The sequence below is a fragment of the Dryobates pubescens genome, chromosome 34 (genome assembly GCF_014839835.1).
Source record: "Dryobates pubescens isolate bDryPub1 chromosome 34, bDryPub1.pri, whole genome shotgun sequence".
NCBI lineage: Eukaryota > Metazoa > Chordata > Aves > Piciformes > Picidae > Dryobates > Dryobates pubescens.
In genome coordinates, this window is record NC_071645.1 from 6637590 (window position 1) to 6655835 (window position 18246).

General features: G+C 54.7%; 1 protein-coding gene across 3 annotated transcripts in view; it reads left to right on the top strand.

Moving 5' to 3' along the window:
* Window positions 1-18246, top strand: part of LOC104304038 (beta-galactosidase-1-like protein 2) — a 43825-nt gene that overhangs the window by 14893 nt on the left and 10686 nt on the right. For all 3 annotated transcript variants that reach the window (XM_054176161.1, XM_054176162.1, XM_054176163.1), the window contains 7 exons: window positions 3282-3363; window positions 8199-8263; window positions 11961-12045; window positions 13786-13923; window positions 15250-15330; window positions 15556-15662; window positions 17316-17462. In XM_054176161.1, coding sequence (XP_054032136.1) covers window positions 3282-3363; window positions 8199-8263; window positions 11961-12045; window positions 13786-13923; window positions 15250-15330; window positions 15556-15662; window positions 17316-17462 — 705 coding nt within the window. The remainder of the gene's footprint in view (window positions 1-3281; window positions 3364-8198; window positions 8264-11960; window positions 12046-13785; window positions 13924-15249; window positions 15331-15555; window positions 15663-17315; window positions 17463-18246) is intronic.

Genomic DNA, 18246 nt, shown 5'->3' on the forward strand with positions numbered 1-18246 from the left:
ACTCACACAAAGCATGGAATCCTCACCCTCATGGAATCATGGAGTGGCTTAGGTTGGAAGGGGCCTTAGAGGTACTCCAACCCCCCTGCCATGGGCAGGGATACCTCCCACTGGCCCAGGCTGCTCAAGGCCTCATCCAACCTGGCCTTGAATACCTCCAAGGAGGGGACATCCACAACCTCCCTGGGCAACCTGTTCCACAGTCTCAGCACCCTGGTACTGCACAACTTCTTCCTTAGATCCACTTCTCCCTCAGCTTCAAACCATTCCCCCTTGTCCTGTCTCCAGACACCCTCATGAAAAGTCCCTCTGCAGCCTTCCTGCAGGATCCCTTCAGGTACTGGAAGGCAGCTCCAAGTTTCCTCCAGAGTCTTCTCCTCTGCAGGCTGCACAGCCCCAGCTCCCTCAGCCTGTGCTCACAGCAGAGCTGCTCCAGCCCTGGGAGCATCTTTGTGGCCTCCTCTGGACAAGGAGGCTGGGGAGGGGTCTGGAGCACAGCCCTGGGAGGAGAGGCTGAGGGAGCTGGGGTTGCTTAGCCTGCAGAAGAGGAGGCTCAGGGGAGACCTTCTTGCTCTCTGCAACTCACTGAAGGGAGGTTGGAGCCAGCTGGGGGTTGGGCTCTTCTGCTAGGCAACCAGCAGCAGAACAAGAGGACGCAGTCTCAAGCTGTGCCAGGGGAGGTTTAGGCTGGAAGGTGAGGAGAAAGTTCTTCCCAGAGAGAGTTGTTGGCCATTGGGATGTGCTGCCCAGGGAGGTGGTGGAGTCCCCATCCCTGGAGGTGTTCAAGAGGGGATTGGATGTGGCACTTGGAGCCATGGTTTAGTTGTCAGGAGGTGTTGGGTGACAGCTTGGACTTGCTGATCTCTGAGGTCTTTTCCAACCTTACTGATTCTATGATTCCTTCCAGCAGCTCTGTGTCCTCCTCCTGCTGGAGACTCCAGAGCTGGAGGTGGTATTGCAGCTGGGGTCTCACAAGAGCGGAGTGAGGGGGAAGATTCCCCTCTCTTTATCTCTCTCTTTGGAGCACAGAGCCTTTGCCTCCCCAGAGGTGAAGGCCACGAAGGGGTGTGTTGGCACCTCCCTGCCCACAGAGGAGATGAGCTGGGATTAGCTGAGCACACACCTGCAGCTGCTTCAGACACTGTTTCTATTCCTGGCTCCTCTGCTGCACCCTGAAATCCTGTAGTGCATTTCAATGTGTGTGTGGCAGCTGGCTGGGAAGGAATGTGGTGATGCTGCTGTGCTCCAAAAACACCTTCATGAAACTTGTCACAAGTTCCACTTCCCCCAGCAGCTGACTGTTGTCAGCTCAGGTGCCATGGAATCATCCCTGGCTGGACAGAGCAGAGCTCCACAGGGTGCAGTCAAAAGCACTGAGGCTGGAAATCACAGAATCATTGAATGGTTTGGGTTGGAAGGGACCTTAAAGGACATCATAGAATCAATAAGGTTGGAAAAGACCTCAGAGATCATCAAGTCCAAGCTGGCACCCAGCACCTCCTGACAACTAAACCATGGCTCCAAGTGCCACATCCAAGCCCTTTTTGAACACCTCCAGGGGTGGGGACTCCACCACCTCCCTGGGCAGCACATCCCAATGGCCAATTCCTCTTGCTGGGAAGAACTTTCTCCTCACCTCCAGCCTAAACTTCCCCTGGGCACAGCTTGAGACTGTGTCCTCTTGTTCTGGTGCTGGGTGCCTGGCAGAAGAGACCAACCCCCTCCTGGCTCCAACCTCCCTTCAGGGAGTTGCAGAGAGCAAGAAGGTCTCCCCTGAGCCTCCTCTTCTGCAGGCTAAGCAACCCCAGCTCCCTCAGCCTCTCCTCCCAGGGCTGTGCTCCAGACCCCTCCCCAGCCTCCTTGCCCTTCTCTGGACACCTTCAAGTCTCTCAATGTCCTTCTTGAGCTGAGGAGCCCAGAGCTGGACACAGGACTCCAGGGGTGGCCTCAGCAGTGCTGAGCACAGGGCACAAGGACTTCCCTGCTCCTGCTGGCCACACTCTGCCTGCTGCAGGCCAGGATGCCCTTGGCCGTTTTGCCCAGCTGGGCACACTGCAGGCTCCTGTTCAGCTGCTGTCACCCAGTACCCCCAGGTCCCTTTCTGTGGCTGCTTTCAGCCACCCTGACCTCAGCCTGTAGCACTGCCTGGGGTTGTTGTGACCACAGTGCAGCCCCTGGCCCTTGGACTTGTTGAATGCCATCATGCTGTACTCAACCCATTCCCCCCCCCCACCTTCCTGTCTAATGTCAGCTATCAGCTGAGGGCTGGGAGGTTGATAAACTCACCAGGCTGCCTAAACTCTGAATTAGAATAGACTCAGAGAATCATTAAGGCTGGAAAGGCTCTCAGAGATCATCAAGTGCAACCATCACCCCAACACCACCCTGCCCACCAAACCCTGGCCTGAAGTGCCACGTCTGCCCACCTCCTGGCTTTGTCTTTGCACACTGTGAAGCTCCTCAGGGGCAGGCTGTGTGCAGTGCTGAAGCCTGCCCCTTGTGCAGGCTGGGCAGGCAGAGGTTTCTTCAAACACACAGCAGCCCCTAAGTGCTGGCTGCATGTGACACAGGTGACCTCCCCATGTGTGCTCATCACCATTTCAATTGGTAGTTTGGAATGCAGAGACTCAAGTCCTGCTTCCAAAGCCCCTTGAAGCTGAAGGAGTGACTGCCAGGGCAGCACAGGGAGAGGAGGAGTTGATTTGCAGCTAGGAGCTCCTATTCTCTCCTCCAAACATCAGCCCCTCTCCTCCAGAAAGCATCTGGGTGAGGGCAGCCCTGCTGGGGTGAGCCTTGTGTGTGCTTTTTAAGCACCTTGCTGCTGTGCTGTTGAAGAACCAGGAAACTCATTCACAGGACCACAGGTACTTGAGCTGTGCTGTGCAGCTCCTTCCTCCTTTCAGCTCCCATTGCCAGCCAGCCAGCCAGGAAGGGGAAGCTGCTTTGCTTTGTCTCCTTCCACCTGGAGCTGTCTTTTGCTGAAGCTATCTATTGACCTGATCTCAGCAGCAGGTGATCAGCTCCTGAAGTCTGATGCATCAGCAAGAAGCTAATCCAGCTCTCCAAATCAAAATCAGATCTTGCAGTTGCCTCTGAAGCTGGAGGAAGGAGGCAGGGAAGCTTCAGGAGGAATGGGAGATGGCAGAGGAATAATGGTTTGATGCCAAGCTACTGCTCTGGCTATCCCCAGAGAGGGTGGTAAGGTACTTGAATGCTTCAATATCCCACAGGTACTAAGCTCAGGCTGCTAACAGTGTGTGGTTTTGCTCTCTTTCATTTAGGCTCTGCTAAAGAGAGGGATTGTGGAGCTGTTGATGACCTCAGACAACAAGAATGGGCTGTCTCTTGGCTTGGTGAAAGGAGGTAAGTGCTTGTGGGAGGGCAAGGTAAGGAGAAGGACTTTTGGGGATGTCACTTGATGACAGACTCCCTAAGAGCCAGAAATGCTCAGTCATAGAATCAATGAATCAAGCAGGGTGGAAAAGACCTCAGAGATCATCCAGTCCAGCCTATCACCTCCTGACAACTAAACCATGGCTCCAAGTGCCACATCCAGTCCCTTTTTGAACACCTCCAGGCCTGGGGACTCCACCACCTCCCTGGGCAGCACATCCCAATGGCCAGTTCCTCCTGGTGGGGAAGAACTTTCTCCTCACCTCCAGCCTAAGCCTCCCCTGCTGCAGAAATGCTGATCATTTTCTAACCTCAGCTTTGGAGGTAGAAATGATTGAAGGCAAAGGTTGTTCCCTCCTTTCCCCCCACCCCTCTTCTTCTTCTTTCCATATGGCGGTAGGAGAGGGCCAGGCTGACCAACTGTGAGCTCCACAGGCTTTCCCCAGTCTGACCATGAGGTCTGTGGTGACAGGTTGGACTTGATGGTCTTTGAGGTCTCTTCCAGCCTTGGTGATGCTGTGATCCTCTCAGCTGCCTTTGCCTGGTGCTGCTTTTGCAGCAGTTCCCAGCCTTGGCCACAGAGAGTCACTCTCTGCCTTGCCAGCACGCTGCCAGCAGAAGGGCTGGTGTGGAACTGCCTTGCCTAGCCCTCACCATCCTCCCTGGGCATGTTTACTGCCTCAGAGCTCGTTGCTGTTTGCAGTTGTCTTTTCCCAAGCATGTTGCAGGCTGAGAGCTCTTTGATACCCATTTGCCTCTTAGATGTCATAACAATCTGCTCATTAGAGTCAACATGTCAAGTAATCAGATGGGTGGAAGAACTAGGGCTCAAAATGCTCTAGCAGCAAGGTGGTTGGGAAAGCACTCAAGGAGGGGGGAACCAAAATCCACTGGAGAAATGAGGTGAGGCAACAGAAGGTTCCATCCCAAAGTGCAAAGCTAATGCAGTGATTCTGTGGTTCTGTTCATCAGTGCTGCCCCAACTTCAGCCCAGGAAGCTTTTGTAGGGGCCTGGGAATGCCCAGGAGCAGTTGGTGTGGTGCTCTGCAGAAAAAGCTGCTGTAGAAGGAGCTGATCAGAGGCTGGAGCACCTTCCCTCTAGGGACAGGCTGAGAGAGTTGGGGTTGTTCAGCCTGGAGAAGAGGAGGCTCCAGGGAGACCTCAGAGCAGCTTGCCAGTACCTGAAGGGGGCTACAGGAAGGCTGGGCAGGGACTTTGGACAAGGGCTGGGAGTGAGAGGATGAGGGGCAGGGGCTTTGAGCTGGGACAGGGGAGATTGAGAGTGGAGATGAAGAAGGAATTCTTTGCAGTGAGGCTGGGGAGACTCTGGCACAGGTTGCCCAAGGAGGCTGTGGATGTCCCCAGCCTGGAGGTGTTGAAGGCCAGGCAGGATGAGGCCCTGAGCAACCTGGGCTGGTGGGAGGTGTCCCTGCCCATGGCAGGGGTTTGGAGCTGGATGATCTCTAAGGTCTCTTCCAACCCAACCCATTCCATGACTCAATGAGACTGCAGTGCTGTAGCTCTTATTCAGTGGTTCCAGCACATTTTCAGGAAGGGAGGGGGAAGCCTTTGTTGGTGTGGGCCCCCTCATGCTGGCAGGTACAGTGGGGTGCCCCATGCTGTAGGGAGAACACCTTGGGCAGTCCCAGAGTACCTGTGCAGCCCCTGCAGTCCTTCTCCCTTCCCAGGTACTGTCACTAAGAAGCCCCCACCAGGGAACTGGCTCCAGTCTGACCTCAGAATGACTTCCCTGCTCCTGCTGGCCACACTACTCCTTATGCAGGCCAGGATGCCATTGGCCTTCTTGGCCATCTAGTGTGTGGTGCACATGGCAGGGGGGTTGGAAATAGATGACCCTTGTGGTCCCTTCCAACCCTGACTGATACTATGGTAGTGGTGGACAGCAGCTGAACATGAGCCAGCAGTGTGCCCAGGGGGCCAAGAAGGCCAAGGGCATCCTGGCCTGCAGCAGGCAGAGTGTGGCCAGCAGGAGCAGGGAAGTCCTTGTGCCCTGTGCTCAGCACTGCTGAGGCCACCCCTGGAGTCCTGTGTCCAGTTCTGGGCTCCTCAGCTCAAGAAGGACATTGAGAGACTTGAAGGTGTCCAGAGAAGGGCAAGGAGGCTGGGGAGGGGTCTGGAGCACAGCCCTGGGAGGAGAGGCTGAGGGAGCTGGGGTTGCTTAGCCTGCAGAAGAGGAGGCTCGGGGGAGACCTTCTTGCTCTCTGCAACTGCCTGCAGGGAGGTTGGAGCCAGGTGGGGGTTGGGCTCTTCTGCCAGGCAAGCAGCACCAGAACAAGAGGACACAGTCTCAAGCTGTGCCAGGGGAGGTTCAGGCTGGAGGTGAGGAGAAAGTTCTTCCCAGCAAGAGGAATTGGCCATTGGGATGTGCTGCCCAGGGCGGTGGTGGAGTCCCAATCCCTGGAGGTGTTCAAGAGGGGATTGGATGTGGCACTTGGAGCCATGGTTTAGTTGTCAGGAGGTGTTGGGTGACAGCTTGGACTTGATTATCTCTGAGGTCTTTTCCAACCCTAGGGATTCTATGTTTCTCCAAGCAACTCTGAAATTGCAGGAGCAGTGACAGGCTTCTGTACCCAAAAGTGACTTCTTCCCAGAGAGCTGGTATCAAATGCAGCCCCAGTTGTGTCAGCCAGAGCACTTCAAACAGAACATGCACAGAAGCAAAAGCTCACTTCTCACTGTTTATACCTTGATTGGAACAGGATGAACCATGCAGAGTGCTGAGCTGAGGAGCTTGGCACAGGCAAACAGGGTGGGAGGACAAAGGAAACCAGGGATTTAGCCTGGATGGGATAGGTGAGCTGGCAATCCTGAAGGCAAACATGCCCAGCTCTGCTCTCCATGCAGATTAACAGCTCACCACTGACAGTGCTGTAAAGGTGTGAAGAAGCAGGTCCCAAACCCTCATTTATCCTTTCCACAGTGGGGATGTCTGCACACAGACAGCTTTCCACCATGGTGCTTCAGCCAGGGCCAGGAGGGAATGCAGAGTTTTCCTGCAGAAGAGGAGGCTCAGGGGAGACCTTCTTGCTCTCTGCAACTGCCTGAAGGGAGGTTGGAGCCAGGTGGGGGTTGGGCTCTTCTCCCAGGCACCCAGCACCAGAACAAGAGGACACAATCTCATGCTGTGCCAGGGGAAGTTTAGGCTGGAGGTGAGGAGAAAGTTCTTCCCAGAGAGAGTTGTTAGCCACTGGAATGTGCTGCCCAGGGAGGTGGTGGAGTCCCCATCCCTGGAGGTGTTCGAGAGGGGATTGAATGTGGCACTTGGTGCCATGGCTCAGTCATGAGGTCTGTGGTGCCAGGTTGGACCTGATGATCTTTGAGGTCTCTTCCAACCCTTGGTGATGCTGTGATCTTCCCCTGCAGCACACACACAGAGCAGCTGCTGGTTCCCCTGGGCTGCACAGGGCAGAGGCACAATAAGCTTCCAATTAACAGTTTCTCTCTTCTTCCCTTCTGCTGGGGTTTCTCTGCCCACCCCCACAGACATGACAAGCTGGAAGATATTGCCTGGGTAGTGCTTCCTGCAGCTAAAGCCTGGGAGATCAGCATGGCATCCAGACAGGACTTTCTAATAATACATTTGCCTTGCTGTGGTTCCTTTTATCTGAGGCTCTCCAAGTGCTTTAGAGCCTCTAATTAAAGCCTCTGCCACCCCACGAGCTGCTCTGATGCTCTCTCTTTCTACTCTCTCTGAATGTTAGAGCTGCAGGGATGGCCTGCAAGGGTTCCTCCATGTGCTGTGATCCTGTGAGGCTCTGCATGCTAAGTGGAGGCTTTGCTGGGAGCTTCCTGAGGAGGCTGTGTTGGTGGTTCAGTGCAGTGTCCAGGTCTGGGGATGGTGCTGTGTTCAGCTGGGGCAGCCAAAGGCAGCAGCTGCTGGCTGTGCCCAGTCCTGCCTGCACAGACATGTTCAGTGCTGGGCTTGCTCTGCATGCAGGGATGCAGTGCCTCCATCCTCCAGGATGCCTCCTCTTGCAGGGGTGGGTTTCTGATGACAGTAGGGCTTAGTGCTGAGGGGAATGCTGAGGCTGGGAAGGAGGAACCTGCTGCTCCTCTGTGCTGAGTGGAAGGGGAGCTTCTTCCTTCCAGCTTTGTTCTGCTTTGAGGTGCAGCACTGCCTCCAGTTCTGGTGCCCACAGCACAAGCAGGATGTGGAACTGTTGGAGAGGGTCCACAGGAGGCCATGAAGATGATCAGAGGGCTGAGAACCTCCCCTGTGGGGACAGGCTGGGGGAGTTGGGGCTGTGCAGCCTGGAGAATGCTCCAGGGAGACCTCAGAGCAGCCTTCCAGTACCTTAAGGGCTCCAGGAGAGCTGGGGAGGGACTTTGGACATGAGGTCTGTGGTGCCAGGTTGGACTTGATGATCTTTGAGGCCTCTTCCAACCTTGGTGATTCTGTGACTGGGAGGGACAGGATGAGGGACAATGGCTTTGAGCTGGGAGAGGGGAGACTGAGACTGGAGATGAGGAAGAAATTCTTGGCAGTGAGAGTGGGGAGACTCTGGCACAGGTTGCCCAGGGAGGCTGTGGATGTCCCCTGCCTGTAGGTGTTCAAGGCCAGGCTGGATGAGGCCTTGAGCAAGCTGTGCTGGTGGGAGGTGTCCCTGCCCATGGCCAGGGGGGCTGGAACTGGCTGATCTTTGAGGTCCCTTCCAACCCAGCCCATTCAATGATTCCATGCTGCAGTTCCCTCTGAGCTGGTGCAGGTCTGATAGCTAAGGAGGTGGAGATGGTCCCTTAGGCATTTTGTGTGTGTCTAACCTCCCCCTTTTCTTTCCCACTAGCATTGGCCACTATTAACTTCCAGAAGCTGAACCCTGAGCTGCTGAAATACCTGGACACACTACAGGTAAGATGCAGAAAAGCTTTGTTCATCAGGATTTCCCAGGACAGCATTGGGAATGAAGCTCTGATGGTCTGATCTGGTTTTGTGTGATGATTTGGCCCAAATCCTCCTGCAAGCAGTGAGCCTCCCCAGGAGGATTCCTCTGCAGAGTGAAGGAGGTCTGAAGTGTGCTGTTCCCCAGAGCCTTCTTAAAGGCTTTCCATTCAGCAGTGCCCTCTGGCCTGTGTTCAGCTGCTAGGTGGTAGATTCCTTCTCCCTTTCAAGTGTTGATGCCCAGTATCATCCCACTCTGCAACCATCAGAGCTCTCTCTTGAAGCTCAATCTTGTCCCCAAACTCTGTCCCCCTGGTGCTGTGGAGGCCATCAGGAGCGTGCTGGGTGCTGATCTTCTGACCTTCTCTCAGGGTACAGAGGGTGCTTCAGTCACCTCCACTGCCTGATATTCAGTGTGGAGAAGTAAAGCTGCATTCATGGTGTGCTGTGTGGTGACTGCACTGAGCATCTGGTCCTGTTTCTGCCAGGACCTGCAGCAGAAGCGAGCAGGGGAGCGCTTTGATTTCAGACAGGCCATAAACCACCTTCCCCACAGCAGTGCCAGGCTCTTCCTGCCTTCCCCCTGGCACTCAGCAGCGCTGCCTGCAGAAAGGCATTGATCCAGTGTGGCACTTCAGTGCCTTGAACCCCCTGTGCTGTCAGAGATGTGAATCAGGGCAAGGGAGCTGCCTAATGAACACTGGATGTGAAAAGCACCTGGGTCGTGTGGTGAGGGAGCAGTGAGGCAGTAACAAGTTGTGCTTTCTAGTGACAAGTTCCCTCTCTCTCTGTGCATCCCTTGGCCTTTTCTCTCCCTGTTGCTCTGCCTGCTCCAAATGCTAGCCTGGAGGAGTGTGAACATCCAGCAGATGCTCCAGGCTGTGATCGATTCTTGTCTGATCTCCTCCCCTGGCCTGTGTGAAAGGAGCTCTGGCTGCTGGCATGCTGCATGTCGAATCCCACTGCTCTTTCCTTTCCCTCTACAGGCTAAAGAGGCTCTGCTGCCTGTGCTTTTGCCTTACAAAGTTCCCCCAAAGCCTGCAAATGAGCAGAAGGAGGCACCTCCCCTCCCCCCCAGCTGAACACAAATGCACCATGGCTGTAGAGAAGCAGCTCCTCCTTTGCCTCCTGATTACAAGACAGGAAGCTGGCAGTCATGCCTGCAAGGATTATCAAAGATTAGCTCTTCCTTCTTAGGGGCTTCTATTCCAGAGGGTGATCAAGCTCTTTCTTTGGCTGGGAGATGGATTGATGAAATATATCCCCATGGAGAAAGGCCTTGGGAGTGCTGGTGGGCAGCAAGTTCTCCATGGGGCTGCAGTGTGCCCTGGTGGCCAAGAGGGCAAGTGGCAACCTGGAGTGTGTCAGGAAGAGTGTGGCCAGCAGGGCTAGGGAGGTTCTCCTCCTCCTCTGCTCTGCCCTGGTGAGACCACACCTGGAATACTGTGTCCAGTCACGGACTTCTCAGCTCAAGAGAGACAGGGAGCTACTGGAGAGAGTCCAATAGAGGCTATGAGGATGATGAGGGGACTGGAGCATCTCTCTTGTGAAGAAACACTGAGAGGCCTGGGGCTGTTTAGTCTGGAGAAGAGAAGGCTGAGAGGGGATCTGATCAATGCCCATAAATATCTGAGGGATGGATGTAAAGGTGAAGGTGCCAGGCTCTTTTCAGTGGTGCCCAGGGTGCAAGGGCTGGAACCCAGGAAGTGAGGAGAAACTTCTCTGGTGTGAGGGTGCTGGAGGCCTGGAGCAGCCTGCCCAGAGAGGCTGTGGAGTCTCCAGCTCTGGAGACTTTCAAGACCCAGCTGGATGTATCACAGAATCACCAAGGTTGGAAGAGACCTCAAAGATCATCAAGTCCAACCTGTCACCACAGACCTCATGACTAAACCATGGTTCCAAGTGCCACATCCAATCCCCTCTTGAACACCTCCAGGGATGGGGACTCCACCACCTCCCTGGGCAGCACATTCCAGTAGCCAACAACTCTCTCTGGGAAGAACTTTCTCCTCACCTTGAGTCTAAACCTCCCCTGGCACAGCTTGAGACTGTGTCCTCTTGTTCTGGTGCTGGGTGCTAGAGAGAAGAGACCAACCCCTTCCTGGCTACAACCTCCTTTCAGGTAGTTGTAGAGAACAAGAAGGTCTCCCCTGAGCCTCCTCTTCTCCAGGCTAAACAATCCCAATGTGTTCCTGTGTGACTTGTTCCAGCTGATCCTGCTCTGGCAGGGAGGTTGGACTGGATGATCTCTGGAGGTCTCTCCCAACCCCTACACAGAATCACCAAGGTTGGAAGAGACCTCAAAGAGCATCCAGTCCAACCTGTCACCACAGACCCCATGACTGAACCATGGCACCCAGCAGCTGGTGTCCACCTGGAACCATCAGGTTCTTACAGGCACCTGCAGTCCTTCTGCCCTAATGAAACAGGACTTCCTTTAATGCCCCTCACCTTGGCCAGTTCCTGTGGCATCAGGTAAAGCCCTGAACCAAACAGAGGGCACCACTGCCTTGAGGCAGGAGGAGCCAGTGCCAGGCAGGCTGAGCACACCTTGTCCCATGGGGTGCCGTGGGGCCGGGAGCAGCTCTGCAGGAGCCGAGGGAGCTGGCACGTGGTGACAAATGGGAAGCAATTGCTCTGTGTGCAGAGCCTCTTTAATGAAGACCTAATTCCTGCAAAGGCTAATTCCTTCCTGCCAGCACCATATGCAGCATTAAAAAGGCATTAAGCTGCTAAGGTCTGCTGTTCCTACCTTGGCAGGCAGTGGCTGCGCTGCACCTGCAAGAGCTCAGCTGGCAGCGGCCTGGCTGCTAAGCAGACATTTACAAATGGCTGTGCCTAGCAGAAGCTAAACACTGACAGTTGGTTTGTCTCTCTGCTACAGCTCTGCCACACAGCAGCACCCACAACTGTGTGCTGTCACCTGGCTGCGGCTCTGTGCCTAGCAGAGCGTCACAGGATCACAGGATGGTAGAGGTCAGGGAAGGACCTCCAGAGATCCTCCAGTCCAAGCCCCCTGCCAGAGCAGGAGCATAGAAGCCAGCACAGGTCACACAGGAGCACATCCAGATGGGGCTGGAAAGGCTGCAGAGAAGGAGACTCCACAACCTCTCTGGGCAGCCTGCTCCAGGGCTCTGTCACCCTCACACCAAAGAAGTTCCTCCTCATGTTGAGCTGGAACCTTCTCTGTTCGAGCCTGAACCTGTTGTTCCTTGGCTTATTATTGAGCACCACCCAAAAGAGCTTGGCCCCCTCCCCTTGCCCCCCACCCCTCAGCTATTGATAGACATTGATCAGATCCCTCTCGTCCTTCTCCTCTGCAGACTGAACAGCCCCAGGGCTCTCAGCCTCTCTCCACAGGGGAGATGCTCAAGTCCCCTGAGCATCCTTCTGGCTCTCTGTTGGACTTTCTCCAGCAGGTCTGTGTCTCTCTTGACCTGGACACAGTCATTCTCTGCTTTGCTAGCCTGTTGTGGGCATTGTTGGTTTGCAGCACCTTGCTCCTTTCTTCCTCCTTAGCCACTTCTTCTTATGCCAAGTTGAGAAGAAAAAGCTCTTGTAAAACCTGCCTCCAAGCTGCACTTGGACAATGCCTCCCTGGAAAGCAGGGCTGAGCTCTAGGGCTGCCTTGTCTCCATTTTAACTCTCTGCTTTTGCTTTGATGCAGAAAAATCAGCCCAAGATGGTGATGGAGTATTGGACTGGATGGTTTGATAGCTGGGGAGGACCCCACTACGTCTTTGATGCAGATGGTGAGCACCATCTCCTGCTCTGGTGGACACTGGGCTGCATTGCTTGGCAAACAGTCAGGGCAAAATGAGATACAACCCAGCTGCTGTCCTGCTCTCACCCCTGCTGTGTGCCAGTCTCTGTGAGTGGCTGAGGGTCAGGTCCTGTGCCTTGGCTTTTCTGCACCACCTCTGCTCTGAGGCCAGGCTGAGGGAGCTGGGGGTGTTCAGCCTGTGCAGGAAGGAGAGGGAGGCCATGGGGAAAAGTCTGCACTCAAGGGAGGTGATTTGGCCTCTTCACTCTGCTGCTGTGAGACCTCCCCCTCCAGTTCTGCTGCCCCCACCATAAGGAGGGCATGGAACTGTTGGAGCAGGTCCAGAGGAGGTCACAAAGATAATCCAAGGGCTGGTAGCAGCTCTGCTGTGAGGACAGGCTGAGAGAGCTGGGGGTGTTCAGCCTGGAGAAGAGAAGGCTCCATGGGGACCTTAGAGCTGCCTGAAGAGATCCTACAGGAAGGCTGCAGAGGGACTTCTCCTGAGGGTGTCTAGAGACAGGACAAGGAGGAATGGATTGAAGCTGAGGGAGAGCAGGGTTAGACTGGAGCTGAGGAAGAAATGTGAGGGTGGTGAGACTCTGGCACAGGCTGCCCAGGGAGGTTGTGGATGCCTTCTCCCTGAGGGTATTTAAAGCCAGGTTGGATGAGGCCTTGAGCAACCTGGGCTGGTGAGAGGTGTCTCTGCCCACAGTGGGGAGGTTGGAGTAGAGGACCTCTGAGGCTCCTTCCAAGCCAAGCCATTCTGTGATTCTTTAGCAGTGCTAGTAAACAACAGCTCTTTGCAAGAATAAATGAGCATTTTTCTCTTTATTCCTCAAAGAGGAACTCCCTGGGGTGTACAGAGAGCCACACATGAGGTGGTAGATTCCCCATCCCTGGGGGGTGCTCAAGAAACCTGTGGCCATGGCACTTTGGGCCATGGTTTAATGGCCATGGTGCTGCTGGGTTGATGCTTGGGCTCAATGCTCTTAGAGGGCTTTTCTAAGCCAAACAGTTGTATGAGTCTATGAATTTTTGTGCCTGCTTGGAATTCTTGCAAGGGTATTAGCCCAGGGGGCCAAGAAGGCCAAGGGCATCCTGGTCTGCATCAGGCAGAGTGTGGCCAGCAGGAGCAGGGAAGTCCTTGTGCCCTGTGCTCAGCACTGCTGAGGCCACCCCTGGAGTCCTGTGTCCAGCTCTGGGCTCCTCAGCTCAAGAAGGACATTGAGAGACTTGAAGGTGTCCAGAGAAGGGCAAGGAGGCTGGGGAGGGGTCTGGAGCACAGCCCTGGGAGGAGAGGCTGAGGGAGCTGGGGTTGCTTAGCCTGCAGAAGAGGAGGCTCAGGGGAGACCTTCTTGCTCTCTGCAACTCCCTAAAGGGAGGTTATAGCCAGGTGGGGGTTGGGCTTTTCTCCCAGGCAACCACCAACAGAACAAGAGGACACAGTCTCAAGCTGTGCCAGGGGAGGTTCAGGCTGGAGGCAAGGAGAAAGTTCTTCCCAGCAAGAGGAATTGGCCATTGGGATGTGCTGCCCAGGGAGGTGGTGGAGTCCCCATCCCTGGAGGTGTTCAAAAAAGGTTTGGATGTGGCACTTGGAGCCATGGTTTAGTTGTCAGGAGGTGCTGGGTTGGGCTTGATGATCTCTGAGGTCTTTTCCAACCTTCTTGATTCCCTGATTCGATGGTTCCTGCTCTGTGACCTTCCTGGCACTGCCCTTCTTCCTTCACAGAAATGGTGAATACTGTTGCAAGCATCCTCAAACTAGGAGCATCCATCAATCTCTACATGTTTCATGGGGGCACCAACTTTGGCTTCATGAATGGTGCTTTGCAGACTGATGAATACAAAGCAGATGTCACAAGTTATGGTGAGTTTGCTTCTGAGGCCTTCTCCATGCACTGGGGGTGAGGGTGCAGCTCTCTCCAACTCCCTGAAGGGTGGATGTAGCCAGGTGGGGGTTGGTCTCTTCTCCCAGGCACCCAGCACCAGAACAAGAGGACACAGTCTCAAGCTGTGCCAGGGGAGGTTCAGGCTGGAGGTGAGGAAGAAATTCTTCCCAGCAAGAGAGATTTGCCCTTGGGATGTGCTGCCCAGGGAGGTGGTGGAGTCCCCATCCCTGGAGGTGTTTAGGAGGAGACTGGATGGGGTGCTTGGTGCCATGGTTTAGTTGATTAGATGGTGTTGGGTGATAGATTGGTCATGATGATCTCAAAGGTCTCTTCCAAACTGGTTTATTCCATTCCACTCTACTCCACTCTACTCCACTCTACTCTACTCTACTCCACTCTACTCCACTCTACTCCACTCTAATTTCTCCCAGGCTGCCCAGAGATGTGGTTCAGGCCCCATCCTTGGAGGCATTCAGGGTCAGCCTGGATGTGGCCCTGGGCATCCTGATCTAGTTGGAGGTGTCCCTGCTCAGTGCAGGGGGTTGGACAAGATGACCTTTGAGAGAGTTCCTTCCAACCCAATGCAATCTCTGAATCTGTGAGTCCATGAAGATGGTCAGAGGCTGCAGCACCTTCCCTGTGGGGACAGGCTGGGAGAGTTGGGGTTGTGGAGCCTGAAGAAAAAGAAGGTTCCAAGGAGACCTTAGAGCAGCCTCGCAATACCTGAAGGGGGCTACAAGAAAGCTGGGAGGGGACTTTGTACAAGGGCTTGGAGTGATGGGATGAGAGGGAATGAATGGAAGCTTGAGGAGAGGAGATTGAGACTGGAGATGAGGAAGAAATTCTTTAGAGTGAGGCTGGGGAGACTCTGGCACAGGCTGCCCAGGGAGGCTGTGGATGTCCCCTGTCTGGAGTTGCTCAAGGCCAGGCTGGATGAGGCCTTGGGCAAGCTGTGCTGGTGGGAGGTGTCCCTGCCCATGGCAGGGGGGTTGGAACTGGCTGAGCTTTGAGGTCCCTTCCAACCCAACCCATTCTGTGATTCTATGAATCTCTGAACTTGGAAGCTCCACCTCCAGGTTCCCCATTGCAGGGCACTCTGCACACAGCTCTGACGAAGCTGCCTGGCCAGAGGCTTACCTTGGTGCTTCCTCTTTCCAGCCCCTGGCTACCTTCAGCCTGCTGAAAGTGCACAGGTGTCCACAACGCAGACAGTGCCAAGGACACTGTGCCTTGGGCTTTTCCTTCTCCCTGAAGGCTGTCCCAGTGCTGCTGCCAGCTTCCAAACACCTGTGCTTCTCTTCCAGACTACGACGCCGTGCTGACGGAGGCTGGGGACTACACCTCCAAATTCTTCAAGCTGCGACAGCTCTTCAGCACCATCATTGGTAACCAGCCACCCAAGACCCACAGCACTCTGCCACCCACAGCCCTGAGGCTGAGTCCTGCTTTAACTGCCCCTTCTGCTGCTGCTCTCTGGCTCTGCTTGGGGCTTTCTCCAAGAGATGGGAGGGATAACCAAGGGAGGTGTGCAGGGTGGGGGCCTTAAATCTGGGCTGGCTGTTTGTGCCTGAAGTTGTGCCATCTTTCTTCTTCTTCTTTTTGCATCACAGACCAGCCTCTTCCTCTGCCTCCCATGATTGAGAGCAAGGCATCCTATGGTGCAATCCTGATGCATCAGTACATCTCCCTCTGGGATGTGTTACCAGCTCTTCTGCAGGTAGTACCACCAGGTTCATAGATTCATAGAATGGTTTGGGTTGGATGGGACCTTAAAGCTCAGCCAGCTCCAACCCCCCCTGCCATGGGCAGGGACACCTCCCACCAGCCCAGCTTGCTCAAGGCCTCTTCCAGCCTGGCATTGAACACCTCCAGGGAGGGGACATCCACAACCTCTCTGGGCAAACTGTTCCAGAGTCTCCCCACCCTCACTCTCAACAATTTCTTCCTCATCTCCAGTCTCAATCTCCCCTCTCCCAGCTCAAAGCCATTGTCCCTCAGTCTGGCACTACAACCCCCTGTCCAAAGTCCCTCCCCACCTCTCCTGTAGCCCCCTTCAGGTACTGGAAAGCTGCTCTCTAAGGTCTCCTTGGAGCCTTCTCTTCTCCAGGCTGATCAGCCTCAGCTCCCTCAGCCTGCCCCCACTGTCATGCATCTCAGCACTAAAAGGCATCACCTCTTAGCTGGAAAAGGTGATTAGTGCTCTGGGTTGACAGCTCACAAGGATGAGGCTGGGAAATGTTGTGTGAAGGATGTGCAGAGAAGGCCAGTGTCAATCTTAGCTCTTTTACTTCTGTTCTCTTGGGATGCCAGTTTGGCACATCCTTGGCTCCCTTCTCTGGTACCTTGTCTTCATTGCTGTAGCTTTCACAGAGCCATAAGGGCAATTCAGGTTGGAACAGAGCTCTGGAGGCTTACAGCATAAAGGTGCAGCCTGTGGCAGAGTGGAACCCCTGTCTTGAACCCCTTCTCTGGTACCTTGTCTTCATTGCTGTAGCTTTCACAGAGCCATAAGGGTAATTCAGGTTGGAACAGACCTCTGGAGGCTTACAGCATAAAGGTGCAGCCTGTGGCAGAGTGGAACCCCTGTCTTGAACCCTTTCTCTGGTACCTTGTCTTCATTGCTGTAGCTTTCACAGAGCCATAAGGGTAATTCAGGTTGGAACAGAGCTCTGGAGGCTTACAGCATAAAGGTGCAACCTGTGGCAGAGTGGAACCCCTGTCTTGAACCCCTTCTCTGGTACCTTGTCTTCATTGCTGTAGCTTTCACAGAGCCATAAGGGTAATTCAGGTTGGAACAGAGCTCTGGAGGCTTACAGCATAAAGGTGCAACCTGTGGCAGAGTGGAACCCCTGTCTTGAATGGATTCAGGGATTGATAGAATGGTTTGGGTTGGAAGGGACCTGGATCTAGAGTATGTGGGACAGAGAGCTCTGGTATCAAAGGCTGCTGGTGAGGGGAGGGTCTGTGTGCTGGTTCTGGGTGAAGATCATAGAATCAGTAAGGTTGGAAAACACCTCAGAGATCATCAAGTCCAACCTAGCACCCAACACCTCCTGGCTAACTAAGCCATGGCTTCAAGTGCCACATCCAAGCCCTTTTTGAACACTTTCAGGGACAGGGACTCCACCACCTCCCTGGGCAGATATCACTTCCATCTTTTGAAGTGAAGCCCATGCCTTGATTCATAGGATGGGTTGGGTTGGAAGGGACCTTGAAGCTCATCCAGTTCCACCCCCCTGCCATGGGCAGGGACACCTCCCACCAGCCCAGCTTGCTCAAGGCCTCATCCAGCCTGGCCTTGAACACCTCCAGGTTGGCCTGGCAGTGCTGAGAGGCCACTTGTGCTGCTAACTTTGCTTCTCCTTTGCAGCCCATCAAGTCAGAGCTCCCCATGAACATGGAGAACCTGCCCCTGAACAGGAGCAGAGGGCAGTCCTATGGCTATGTGCTCTATGAGACCATCATCTTCGGCGGGGGCCAGCTGCACTCGCACCACCACGTCCGCGACCGAGCGCAGGTGGGGAGCAGGGAGCACCTGGCACTGGCCTCAGGCAGCTGGAACTGCCTGGGGCTGGGCAGCTGGATGTGAAATGCCTTGAAAACAGGTTAGATTAGAAGGCTGGTTCCCTGCTTACTGGCCCCAAGCCTCATCCTTTGGAAACCAGCCTGAGGTCCCAGGCTGCTAAAAGTCATTGGTGGATAGAAGGACGGAATGGGTTGGGTTGGAAGGGACCTCAAAGCTCAGCCAGTTCCAACCCCCCTGCCATGGGCAGGGACACCTCCCACCAGCTCAGCTTGCTCAAGGCCTCATCCAGCCTGGCCTTCAACACCACCAGGGAGGGAGCATCCACAACCTCCCTGGGCAGCCTGTGCCAGTGTCTTCCCACCCTCACTGGAAGGAATTTCTTCCTCATCTCCAGTCTCAATCTCCCTTCTTCCAGCTCAAAGCCATTGTCCCTCATCCTGGCACTCCAAGCCTTTATGAAAAGTCCCTCTCCAGCTCTCCTGGAGCTCCATTCAGGTACTGGAAGGCTGCTCTAATGACTCCCTGGAGCCTTCTCTTCTCCAGGCTGAGCAGCCTCAACTGTCCCAGCCTGTCCCCACAGGGGAGGTGCTGCAGCTTTCAGACATCAGAGTACTGAGGGATTTGAGAAAGGTTGGGAGTTTGGTTTTCCCCACCTAGCCTGAGTCAGTGACACAGCTGCAGGGGCTGAGTTCTGGTTTCAGAGGCAGTTTCCTCCCTGAATACTTCAGAATTAGGATAGAATAGAATAGAATAGAATAGAATAGAATAGAATAGA